The sequence below is a fragment of the Monodelphis domestica genome, chromosome 2 (assembly GCF_027887165.1).
Source record: "Monodelphis domestica isolate mMonDom1 chromosome 2, mMonDom1.pri, whole genome shotgun sequence".
In the NCBI taxonomy this organism is placed as follows: domain Eukaryota; kingdom Metazoa; phylum Chordata; class Mammalia; order Didelphimorphia; family Didelphidae; genus Monodelphis; species Monodelphis domestica.
The window spans coordinates 161,833,828-161,846,765 of record NC_077228.1 but is presented as its reverse complement, the minus strand read 5'-3'; the positions used below and the strand labels follow the sequence as shown (position 1 = coordinate 161,846,765).

The 12,938-nt window shown below is 37.9% G+C and overlaps 1 protein-coding gene across 2 annotated transcripts in view; it reads right to left on the bottom strand.

Annotated features, from left to right (window-relative positions):
- GALNT2 (polypeptide N-acetylgalactosaminyltransferase 2) overlaps positions 1–12,938 on the bottom strand; it is a 263,261-nt gene that overhangs the window by 56,535 nt on the left and 193,788 nt on the right. For both annotated transcript variants that reach the window (XM_001369258.5, XM_056816138.1), the window contains exons 4-7: positions 5,957–6,055; positions 5,746–5,813; positions 5,470–5,535; positions 2,372–2,493 (exon numbers count right to left, since the gene is read on the bottom strand). In XM_001369258.5, coding sequence (XP_001369295.1) covers positions 2,372–2,493; positions 5,470–5,535; positions 5,746–5,813; positions 5,957–6,055 — 355 coding nt within the window. The remainder of the gene's footprint in view (positions 1–2,371; positions 2,494–5,469; positions 5,536–5,745; positions 5,814–5,956; positions 6,056–12,938) is intronic.

Here is a 12,938-nt window from a genome sequence, read left to right as displayed (position 1 = left end):
CTACACAACTTCGCCCATAAGTGGCAGTCAAGTTTTTGTTTGGAGTCTTAAGGTGAGGCCAAATAGTTCCTTTTTTAGAAGAGTGAAATTCAGTTGAATCTTAAAACTCAATTAAGTCAATTACTCACTACTTTGGATAAAATGTGAATTCATTAACATTAGCATTTTAATTATCTGACATTTTGATCACTGATACCACTTGTTTAAAGTTTCCATTTTGGGCAAGGAGAATTCCAAATCACTTAGTCAACCAGGACCATGTCTAAAATTTTAGTTGCAGAGATATAGCAGAGATTCACATTCTGCTTATATGACCCTTTCATTATATGCATGACCCTTTGATTTGCCCACTAAATGCTTTCCAAAGTTACTCAAAGACAAACAGGGGATTTTCTTTTTATACTTTTATAGCATCCTTTTCTTCATTAATCCCTGGCAAATTTCTTGCCAAGTGCTTATGGTGATTGAGGAATAAAACAGAATGGCAAGCATGGATAGAAAGACAAAGGAAGACAAATGAGAAGATTTCAAGGACTAACAGAGTAAGTCGCTATAAGACAGAGGCATCAAATTCATGGCCCATGAACTGTACATAGCCCTCAATGCTCCCAAACAATGCTTACCTAATACAGAATGCAAATGGGAAATATCTAACAAAATAAATAAAAATTTGATGAAACAAAGTAATCAAAAATTGCACTTTAAAATCAAACCTATCTGGACCTTCAGGGATCTTTTTTTCCTTTTTAACTTATTTGTTTGATAGATCTGATTAAAAGAGATGAGGAAGGAAGTTATATCTTGCTAAAAGGTACTATAAACAATGAAGTAATAGCAATATTAAACATATATGCAACAAATGGTACGGTATCCAGATTTTTAAAGGAGACACTAAAGTAGCATGAGGAAAAAATAGATAGTAAAACTATACCAGTGGGGGACCTCAACCTTACCCTATCAAAACTAGACAAATCGAACCTAAAAATAAATAAGAAAGAAGGGAAGTGAATGAAATGTTAGAAAAATTAGAACTAATAGATGTCTGGAGAAAATTGAACAGGGATAAAAAGGAATATGCCTTCTTTTCAGAAGCATATGGTACATACACAAAGATTGACAATGGACTAGGGCATAAAAAACATTGCAAACAAATGCCAAAAAGGAGAAATAATAAATGCAAAATTTTCAGATCATAAAGCAATAAAAATTATAATTAGTCAGAGTTCATAGCGAGGCAAATTAAAAATTAGAAATCAACTTATTTGTTTGTTGGCTACATCAAAATTCCCCAAATCCTCCAAATTCTCCTTGTGCCATAGAAGGCATCACTGGATCAAAAAAAGTATATGTAAATTATGTCTTTTGTGTTTCTATTTTTTAGTTCTGTCTCTGGAGATAGAGTTCACAAGTTAGTCTCCAAATATTAAATTCCTTTAGCTATATATAATATTCTCTTGGTTTTATTCATTTTGCTCTTCATTGTTTCATGTAGGTCTTTCCAAATGAAAAAATAACTTGCTCATCACTTCTTATTTCAGGGATCTTCAAATACAGTTTAGTATACTGTGATTATTTAAATTGACACCATTCCTATAAGATGGAGCGTACATAATGTGTAAATTAGCAGGTGACCTATCAAAGGACAGAGACACAACTAGACCTCTCTCCTTTCTCCCTGCATCTGACTTTGGATATTCCTGGATCTCTGCCATGTCTCGATGGAGGGGTTTGGATAACTCAAATAAAACTATGAGCTGTGTTGCAAAGGGTTACCCAAGATGGATAGATTGTAGTGGAGAGTTCTGAATAAGGGTGATCTCTTGGAGAAGGAAATGGCAAACCATCCCAGCATTTTTGCCAAGAAAGCCCCACTGAGTGTTGGGACTGCTGTGCTATGGTCCACAAGGTCATGAAGAGGAGGACCCAACTGAACAAGAACAAGTCAAGAAACATAGAATTTGGAGCCCAGGTGGACTGAAGAAAGTAGTTGCATGGTGGAGAGGCTTCTTCTTATCTGAAATATCCACAAAAAGCTTCCTTCTAGACACAGCTTCTCCTTGAAATTAAATGAAGGCACTGAGCCCACCCTTTTAGACTTCACAGTTCATCCTAAACCTCCAGGCAAAAAAAAAAAAAAAAAAAAAAGAGAGAGAGCCTTCCAACAAAATGGAGCTGCTGGCAATGAAACGGAGGCTCTGATCTTGCACTCAATCCCAACAGTTGCCCCTTCCCTCTCCCCCTAGCTAGATATTTTTAGCCAGCCTAATCTGGTAGTTAATTGAATGCCACCAGAGGTATTTCTTGCCTCACTTCATCCCACATAACAAACATCCAGTCCTCTGTACCTTAGGGCTGACCCTTCTTCACTCACCTCTGCTACCCTCTCCAGGAGGGGTTCCAGCCAGTGCTCATTGCATTCACAGTGACTGTCCAAGAATGTCAGGACTTTAGCTTGGGCTGCATCTGCCCCTCGGACCCGAGAGCGCATCAAGCCTGTGGGGACAGTGCAGAAGTCTGTCAGGGGAGAGAACCTACATCCTTTTGTGAAAAACGCCCAAAGTAATGTATCCTAGCAGACACCATCTCTACATTTTCCCCCACAAAACCTTTACAGCCCACTCACAGAGCTAGAGGTTTCACCCTCTGTGTCAGGATGAAAGGATCGATACTACCCTGTGGTCATCGAGACAGAAGACTGTTCGTAGCATATTTTTTTTATTTAAAGGTAAAGAGCCGACAGAACAACTGTCTTTGGAGAAAGGCTGTCACATAATTAAAGGCTGATGGATATATCAACAGAAACAGTAATTTAAAAAAAACAAACTCTCCTGCAAAAAGCAAACAGAGACGGTTTGCTCATTAACTGGGCTCAGAGACTTGTTATCTACACACTTGAAGTGTTAATAACTGCTGATCTTTCAGAGTGCTAATTTAGTGATAGAAATTGCAAAGTTTTCTGTTCTTCTAAGATTTAATGTACATCAGCCGACACATTATGTATATATGCATTCATACATGTATAAGACTCCACGATATGACTTTTGTCATAACACAAAAGCAATTATATTGTGGGTAAAACCAAGTGACTGCACACTGTGCTGTAGAATAGAGGTGTCAGACACGTGGCCCATTGCATACAGCCCCAAACACTCCAGAGTACGGCAGGAACCCAATTAAAATGTAATTGGGAAGTATTTATCAAAATAAATAAAAATATAATAAAACATAGATAATGCTCCATTACATTGAAAAACTAAGTCAATATGCAGCCCGTAGGGATCCTTATGTATGGATTGGTGGCTCCTGTTTCTATTTGATTTGGATACGGCTGTTGTAGAACATTTCTTACTATTCCAGTCATTTTTTACACATTAGCTATACTTGTTCTCTGACCCCACAGTCACAATGGATTTCTATTGTACATACTGTCCTTTGGATATCCAAATAATGCTATTGATTCCCTATCCGAGAGGGCAGGAAGCACATGTTTTGACTTATTTTGGTTTTGTTTGTTTTTTAATAGGGAAGATGCATTTTCAACCATTCTTAGTTGACCCACCTGGTGAATGAGGGCACACCTAGGTAAATACTGTAGCCTCTGGTCAAGGAACAAAGGGAAGGTTGGCTGGCTCCATGTGAGAGCCAAGTTCATGCCCTTTGTCTCAGGAACACCAAATACAAACCCATTGAGTTACCTGGACACATGTGCAAATACTGAGTGTTTTACAGGTATCTCACAGGTCCTGGCTGGAATCTAATTCTCTTCTTGTTGACAACGACTCTCTCCCTGTTTGAATTATGCCAACTGACTAAACTGTGAACAAATTTACACATTAAAATAGAAGTTTTTAACCTGGGACCCTTGAATTTGTTTTTTAAATAATGTGGCAACTGCATTTGAATATAGTTGTCTTTCCTTGCAATCCTATGTTTTTTTATTTTATTTATTTAAAAATATGATTATGAGAAAAGGTTGGTAAATTCCACCAGACTGTCATAGGGGATAGGGCACACACACAAACACAAAAAAAAGGTTAAGAACCCCTGCAGGATTCTTTTGTCTAGATTGTTTGAACAAAGCATTTAACTATACAATTCTGACTTTTTCCAGGCTTTGGAAGGTGACCTGTTTTAATCAGGAGACAGATTTGAGGCAATGACCATAATGCATATTTTTCAAACCAATAGCACTGATTAGGATGTAGAGTTAATGAAGCCCATGTAACAGATTCAATCCATTTATGGATTAATTCAGTATCACATGGTAGGAGAAAAGAAAACAAACAAAAAATCCTTCTTCCCTGGCCACAGTTTTGACCTCTAATCCCAAATGGTTATCTTGCAAATGGGCACTTGGGGCCAAAAAGGGAAACAGAAGATGGAACATGTACAGAAGAACCAAGGCAAACTCATGAACACCCTAGGGGGAAAAATCTCAGTTCTGTCATCTTTGCATAAGATAGACTTCCATAGAAAGATCTATGGCTAAAAGATTTCTCCGAACTGTGAATGAATAAGCTATCCAACCATCAAGTTTCCAAGCAGCTCTGAGAAATGAGCAGCTGACTGGATGTTAATTGCACAGTATTTTAAGCTTCCTCTCTAAATGGTTCAATGTTTTACTCCTGCCTTAGGAAAATCTTGCTTATGGCTGTCAATAAAGAATGTTCAATGATCCTAATGACTGTACAGGAAGACTGACAGCAGCTCACAAGGCAGGAGTTTGTAAAAGAGAAAAATCAAGCAAATGGGAATGTACTTTCCTTTCTTCAGATGGGTCACTTTCACCTTGCTGTCAAGCTCAAATTCTATTTATTGTTATCAGATGCCTAAAGCATGAAGTTATTAGACTTTACCATTTCTAAATCTTGTGAGTTTTCATCTAAATTCTAATACCTAAAGGACTACTGACTAATCAAGGCTTCCCATATAAAGGGACAATTTTCCAACAGAGAAAGAAAATCCAAATAGAATTGTTGTCATAATTAAGAGTGAGGTTTTAGTATGCAACATAGTAAAATTTTCGTGTATTTACTAGGTTTATAAACAGTTTGGAGTACTCTACACAGATATGGACCAGGCAAGAGAAGTCAAGATGAGGTCATTTTTTTTAAAGCTAAAATATGTTGAGTCTAATAATAACTAACTAAAAAATTAGAGATAATTACACTTTGTTGACAATTCAAAGTGGACAAAGTCCCATGAAAGAGATCAGGCTACTTACAAAAATAAATTAAGAATAAACAATATACCAGCTAGGTAACTCAGTGAATTGATAGCCAGGTCTAAAGAAGGGAGGTCCTGGGTTTGATTTTGGTCTCAGACATTTTTTAGCTCTGTGATGCTGGGCAAGCCACTTAACTCCCATTGCCAAGCCCCTGCCACATTTCTGTCTTAGAATCAACACAGAATATTGATCCTAAGATAGAAAGTAAAAGTTAAAAACAACAACAATAATCAATAATCTACCTTCTCGTCGATCATTTCTAAGAACTCGAACTTTCTCAATCTTCCCCAACAGAGCACCATCCTCAGCTGAAAAGGAAAAAACAAGAAGATTCTAAAACTGATTATTATAAAGTGGTACAAATGTGCTTTATTCCATGCATAATCAATTGTTGATTATCTAAGGGCTACTGAACAGTCTATATATCATACAGGCACATCCCTGACCCAATGCCCCCCCATTTGGCTATTTTACTTTTCCTTTTATAGCAAAGGGGGAAAAATTAATATAGTACTTACGATCGTTACTGTAGTCATCTACCAATATGATTTCTTTTATAAGATGGGGAGGACTTTTCTTAAGTACACTGAAAAGAGAAGAAAAAATATGACAGTCTTCCATGGGTATGGAATTTATTGGTTCTGAAATGATCCTTCCATTTCCATTCCCAACCAACAACTATCAATCAAACAGTTCCTTTTGAAGGAAGGCATAATTAGAATACCTTACCTGACTACAGTTCTCAGCAAGGCTGATCTGGCTTCATTGTGAAAAGTGATTACCACACTGGTAGCCGGCAAGTCTACTCGCCATTGCTTTCGCTGACACCTGAAAATAAAGAGAAATAACAATCATCAGGACCCAGTAAGATGTAAAAATAAAATCAAACTCTTACCTTCTGGCTTAGACTCAACACTGTGTATTAGTTCCAAGGTATAAAAGTGGTATAAGGAGTAGGAAATGGGGTTGTGACTTACTCAGGGTCACACAGCTAAGAAGTGTCTGAGGCCAGATTTGAACCCAAGATCTCTTATCTCTAAGCCTTCCCCTTAATCCAATAAGTTTGCCTAGCCGTCTCCTATACCATAAGATAGTAATAATTTAATAAATGTAATAATAGGTTCATCCAGATAAGAAGAATGATCAATATTAGATTTCATATTTATAAAACTTCTTCATATAACATTTCCAAGATAATAGTATAAGAGGAAAAAGAACGCTTGTTAATAAAGTAGCATTTCCTTCTGTTTGGGGGCATTTCTACTTTAACCACTTGGTCCTTCATAAAAATACCAGAAAGGAGGGGGATATGGTTGGGGATGTAGACTCTAAATGAACATCCTAGTGCAAACATCAACAACATGGAAATAGGTTTTGATCAAGGACACTTGTAATACCCAGTGGAATTGCGAGTCAGCTAAGGGAAAGGTGGGGGGAGGGAAGGGAGGGAAAGAATGTGATTCTCATAACCAAGATATAATGTTCTAAATTGACTAAATAAAATAAAATACCAGACAGATTACAGATCACAATTTCCATTCTGGCCGTATACGCTAAGGCGCATATTTCCCTTTAATCTGTGACACCATGACCAGATTCCTACCAAGGAGAAAAACTGAAGGTGAATGATGAACAGAAATTTGACATTCTGATCAATATTTATAGAAGCAATGGAGTACTTTCAACCCAAATCAACATTTAAATGTGAGCCCAAAGAATAAGCCTACTAGATGTGGATGTAGAATTCTGCTAAAGCCAGGTAATTAAAAAGTCAACTATTGACAAATATGGAGACATTTGTTTTATCATTAACATCCTCATCCACAGGATAACAGTAGAGAATTTGGCTTTTGTGCATAATAGTTTGGAGGATAATACATTATTAATGTGTTTTTAGTTAAAAAAAAAGTTCCGAGATTTACCTTCCATTATAAATATGCTCTGATGCACCACTGTAGGATGAGAGCCTCAGTGGTCAAAGGCTATGCTAGAATGGTACAAGAATATCTTCCCAATTAACAGGCTTTGAGTACTGGCTGGCTGGCTGGCAACTGTATTTCTAATGCCCAAGTACCAACTTGCCTAAATTTAGAAATGGTCCATCACCAGAAAGTTAGCTACAAAATGATGAATTTCTGTCATTGTCAAAACCCCATAAATAAGATCTACTACATCAAGGAGGACTTGCGAGCTGCATTAGGGAAAAGAATACCTGCTCTGATGAAAGCAGAGATTTGTTGGAGTACTTGAAATTCATCAATAGATGATGCCACATAGGAAGGGAAGAGTGAATAATATCACGCGATAACAATCTCCCTCCTGAATTGCCTAAGTCAATCGTCCTAAGTGGGTTGTGCAGATTATGGATGGTGCTTAATAAGCTTTTTAGGTAAAAAGAAAAGATCTGATGATGTCTGGGAAGGTTTCAATCTGTCTAAGGAAAAAGGGACAACAGAAGTAGAAGGAGGGAATTTCTTTTTTTTTTTTAAACTCAACTCCCATCTTAGAATCAATACTTTATATTGGTTCTAAGGTAGAAGGAGCAGTGAGGATTAGGCAATGAGAATTAAATGATGTGCCCAAATAGTTAGAAAGTGTCAGAGGCTACATTTGAACCCAGGACCTCTTATCTCTAGGCCTGACTCCCAATCCATTCAGTCACCTAGGTGACCAAATGAGGGAAATGCTTTTAATGATGTCTATTATAAGGAAAACAAAAACAAAAACAAAAACAAAACCTTGAGGACAGCATTTTGAAAGCATTAGGAAGAATCAATGGTGGCAATGTACTATGGTGCATTAATAATAGTACCATAATAATAATAATAGTGCCATAATGGTGGCACTATGTACCACTAATATGGGAAAGGAAGCAGACATGAATCTCACATAAGTGGATGAGGGAAATGATCCTAGGAATCTTTTACCCCAGTGAATTAATTTTCCTGAAGAGCCATCTGAAGACCACTGATTGATATGAGAAGGGAGGAGGGAAGGGTTCAGCCAGTTGCAGGTTGCCAAGAGTTATTCACCTTTCTTCTAGTTTGTCATAATTCAGTGTGAGTATTTTTGCCAGTATTTACCAGGGGTTAATAGCAACTCAAATGTACTGAAGAAGGAAGGAAAAACCTTCCATAGGACCAAAAGTTTGCAAAGGATTCTCTCCTCCAGTTCCTAACCATATGCCCTCCTATTCCAACCCCAAAGGTCTGGCCAGATTGAAGAATAAGACGATATCTATGATTTAAATAAATGGTAGGGAAACAAAAGGCTGTTAAAGGAGTAGGGATTATCTTTTCAAATCAGACAGGACTAAGAAATATTTAATCAGCAAAGAAAAATAGTGGCCATTCTAAACAGGTGCTTGGACAATACCCAGCAATTATCTATGCATGACTGCACCTTAAAGGAAAATGTATAGCAGACCCCAGCTAATGTGCACTAATGACTGGGAGATCTCCTTCAGATGAGCAAATTTTGCAAATTAGCAAGAGAAGCAGCACAATTAAAAAGCAATAATGCCAGGATCACGGAATGGGCTTCTTCTGTTTATTTAGCTGTGTGGGTAGCTTGGTTTTAATTAATCATGAGAAGGAGGCATAATGTACCACTAGTCACTTTTGGTTAATAAAAAAAAATAAAAAGGAATCTGGATTGAATGCTGTGACACATTATAGCTTCTGGCCACTAAATTGTACTGGAAAGTAAATGCATGGGCTAGCTTTCTGAATAAGAATCAGCATACTGGTAGATTAAAAGTAAGCAAAAATCTGCAAAGTTCAACTATAAACCAATTAACCACAGAAAAGCCATCTAAAGGGAGCCAATCTATGATATTAATAGGATAAGAATTTAATATTATGAGGGGGATGAAATATCCAGCACAATTGGGCCCCACTTAGCACAGTGGGAAGTGGTAAGATGAGTGGGCTCTAAACAGAATGATTTACGAAATGTGGGCTTAGACATCTGCATTGGAATTAAAACAGAGAGAAGAGTATTTTTCATGCCAAGAGCATACAAAGTTGACCCAATCAACCTCATATTCTTTCATTCTTATTCTGTCCCTGTAGGGAACCACGGCTTCAATGACTAACTGAAAAGTCAGGAGGTACTAACTCTCGTTGCATTGTTCAGAAGACACGAAGCTTGTATTACCACTTGGCATTCTTTTATTTTCTGTGTGTGTATGTGTGTGTGTGCATGCACGTGAGCGCATGTCTGTTTGGGTGCTCAATCACTCTAGCTCTCTATCACAGATGGACAGTCCAAATCTATTACTTCTACTCATGAATTATTAAAATATCCAGAGGAAAGACACTTAAGTGTGTTGGATATATCCTTAAGGGAAGATCTGTGAAAATACCTGTCCCAATGGACAAGAATTCAAGATGGAAAGGCATGGATGAGTTGCTATCTGTACCAGTGTAAGGAGTGCTTGTTTTGATGAAATCATTGAGCCACAGCAACACAGATTTAGAGGTGGAAGGTACTTTATAGGCCATCTAGTCCTCATTTTATAAGGGGTGAAAGGATTTGTCCAGGATCACATAGTAGGTTCCAAGAAGGAGATTTGAACCCCTGTCCTCTGCCTCCAAATCCAGTACTCCTTCCATTGCATTATGTTGCCTCCGAAGTATTCAATCACATGCATACATACGTGCACATATTTGCATCCTTTGAGAGATCTGCCACTTAGGCATGCAACTGTGTACTCGGGTTTGCTAGATACTGTCAGATGTAAATTATAGTGGTCATTTCATTTAAATGGGAGAGAGAAAAGGATGGGGAAGAAGGCCATTCATGTCATAACAATTAAGTTAGTTAGACATTAATTTTTTAAAAATCACTTTGGCTAATAGAGTATACATGAACGTGCACACACACACACACACACACACACACACACACACACACACACACACAGCTTTAATATCCAGCCAAAATTGTCATTGGCTGTGGAAAACTTCTTTATAATGATAAAAAGAGGTTGAAGAATGAGCACATTTATCAGTTAAACAGAGGTATCCCTGACAACCAATCTTCATCATTCTGTAGCCAGGAAAAGAATGTTTAATAGGAGGGGCAACAATGAATCCTGGTAATTTGACAGAAGCCAGAGTCTAGCTCATATTCACTTTTCTACCTGAGCCTTCTTTAATGGTAACTGTTGGTTATTAGAAGTCAGCAAGAGCAAAAGCCTATCATCAGTTCTGCTCTTTGGTGCCAAAGGAAGAAAAATTATTGGTCTAATTCAGGGTTTAGGGACTGCTTGTCAGTGATATCTGAGTGATATCTAACAGAGCTTTACCTAGGAATTCTGGTGCCTGTGGAAAATCCAGTTTAGACGGGAGGGAGGAAGTGGCAGACATGGAAAGACACACCAGGCACGGACTCCAAGACCCTGTGGAGGAGACCTTGGGATGGTGGCCTGGGTCTAGGTGAGGGAACAGCAGCATTTGTGAAGTGTGGGACTGCAAGGCTAGAAGTCTACCATGGGGAGGAAATCCTCCCCTCCCTAATCTTCCACTCTAAGTTCTGGTGCAAGTCCTTAGTCTCCTTGTAAAACCAGTGCCTAATTATTTGGGGCTATCAATTATATTATGTTTATTTTTAACATTGAAATGTCAAGATCATTTCCAAAAATAAATTATATGTAAAGAGACTTAAATTATGGAATTTGAGCAACTAAATACATTTTAATAAATAAACATTTCTTAAATTCTCCTTACATACAGGGCACTGGGCTAAGAACTAGGGATAGAGAATCCGTTATCAAGGAACTTATCAATGATGAGAGGTTGGGATGGGAGAGCAGACATTCCCATAAATAACCATGAAAAAAGAAAATGTTGGGAGAACTCATTAGGGGACAGAGTAGGAACCACCCGAGTTTTGAGAACTTAGCTCTTGAAAGAATGGAGGCGTTTCAGCAAGCAGAGATGGATTGGGTGGAGTGTTCCAGATATCAGAGAAAGTATGTATGGCAGCCATACAGCAGAGGAAGCAGTTAGGTTGGAATGTGTGAAGAGTAGTAATGTGAGATGTCTGGAAATTTAGGCTAGATCCAGATTGTGAAGGGTTTTCAATGCCAGGATCACGAGTACATCCTTGACTTGATAGCCAATGACAAGGCACTTGTGATTTCTGAGAGGAAGAATGACATGATTATATATCAGCACAGTGCCTGATGCATAGTAAGCACTTAATAAATTTTTATTTGAGTTGAATTGAATATAATCAGAACCATGTGTTAAAAGGATTATATAAACAGTAATGTGAAAAATGGGTTGAATAAGATATAGGAAAGGGGTTTCTTTTCCTTTTTTTTTTTTAATCCTTAACTTCTGTTTGAGTATCAATTCTCAGTCAGCAGAGCCGAGCAGCAAGGGATAAGCAATGGGAGTTAGGTGACTGGCCCAGGAGCACACAGCTAGGAAGTGTCCAAGACCAGATGTGAACACTGGTCCTCTCAATTCCAGGCCTGGTTCTCTGTTCACTGGGCTACCTAGCTGACCCAGTAATTTGGGATTTTTATCCTAGAGTTTATTAACTTGTTTAAAACACATACAGCAGTTAAGTGGCTCAGTGATCAATTCTAAGACAGAAGGTAGGGGTTTAAAAACACACACACACAATTATATTTCAATATAATTAGATTCCCTTGTAATCTTGTGTATTTTATGCATTTAAAAAAATTATTGTAAGATGTTCATGGGATTCACCAGACTGCCAAAGGGGCCTGGTACAAAGAGCACCCTCATCTAAGTGAAAAGGGAAAAAGCTCTACATGGGGGTAGCTGCAACAAAAATGAAAATGGACAGATTTCAAGAGATGTTACTGAGGTGTACTCAACAGGATATGGCAGGGGATTGGATACATGGAATGATGGTGAAAGGAAGAATCAAGGGTGACCGATAATATGAGCCTGAGTGCCTGGGTTGATGAAAGTGCTATCAGGAGGAATAGAAGAGTTACGGTGTTGAAGGATTGGGAGAAAAGAAAAGAAATTTAGTTTTGGTTTGCTTAGCTTGGGATACTGCCAAGATACCCAAATAGAATGGGAGAGGGACAGATAAAGATTTGGGAGATGTTTGCATAGAAATGGTATGTGATGTCATGGGAAATAGATGACTTGGCCCCAAAATCACTTTCTGCAGAAAGCCTTTCTTAGTCCCCATTCCCTGTTAGAGACTTCTTTGCCAAGGTTATTATTCTCATTTTATATTTTTGTAGTTTTATCTCCAGTTAAAATGGAAGTTCCACAAGTGCCGTGACTACTTCCTTTTTGTTTTTGTATTCCTAGCACCCAGCATGGTGCCTGACACACAGTAAATGCTTAATAAATGCCTATTGAATGAATAATTTATAGAAAAGATATTTAAGGGAGGTAGCAAAGAGAGAAGAGCCAAGAACAGAATCTTGAGAGCAACCTACATTTAAAAAGAGGAAGGAGAAAGAGGAATTGACAAACGAAATAGAAAAGGGTCAGTCAGAAAAAGAAAGAGCTAAGAAAACGCAGAAACAAAGGAAGAAGCTGGTGCACAGGTCTAGTCTACAATTCTGGTCCACAGAACAGCTACTGTAAACCTCAAAATTTCTTAGACTTATAAATGTTGGAAATTTCACTATTGGGAAATTTCATACTTGAAAAATTTCCTATTGATAGTGGGTCTTGACTATTGGAATGTGAACCCCATTGGCATGGGA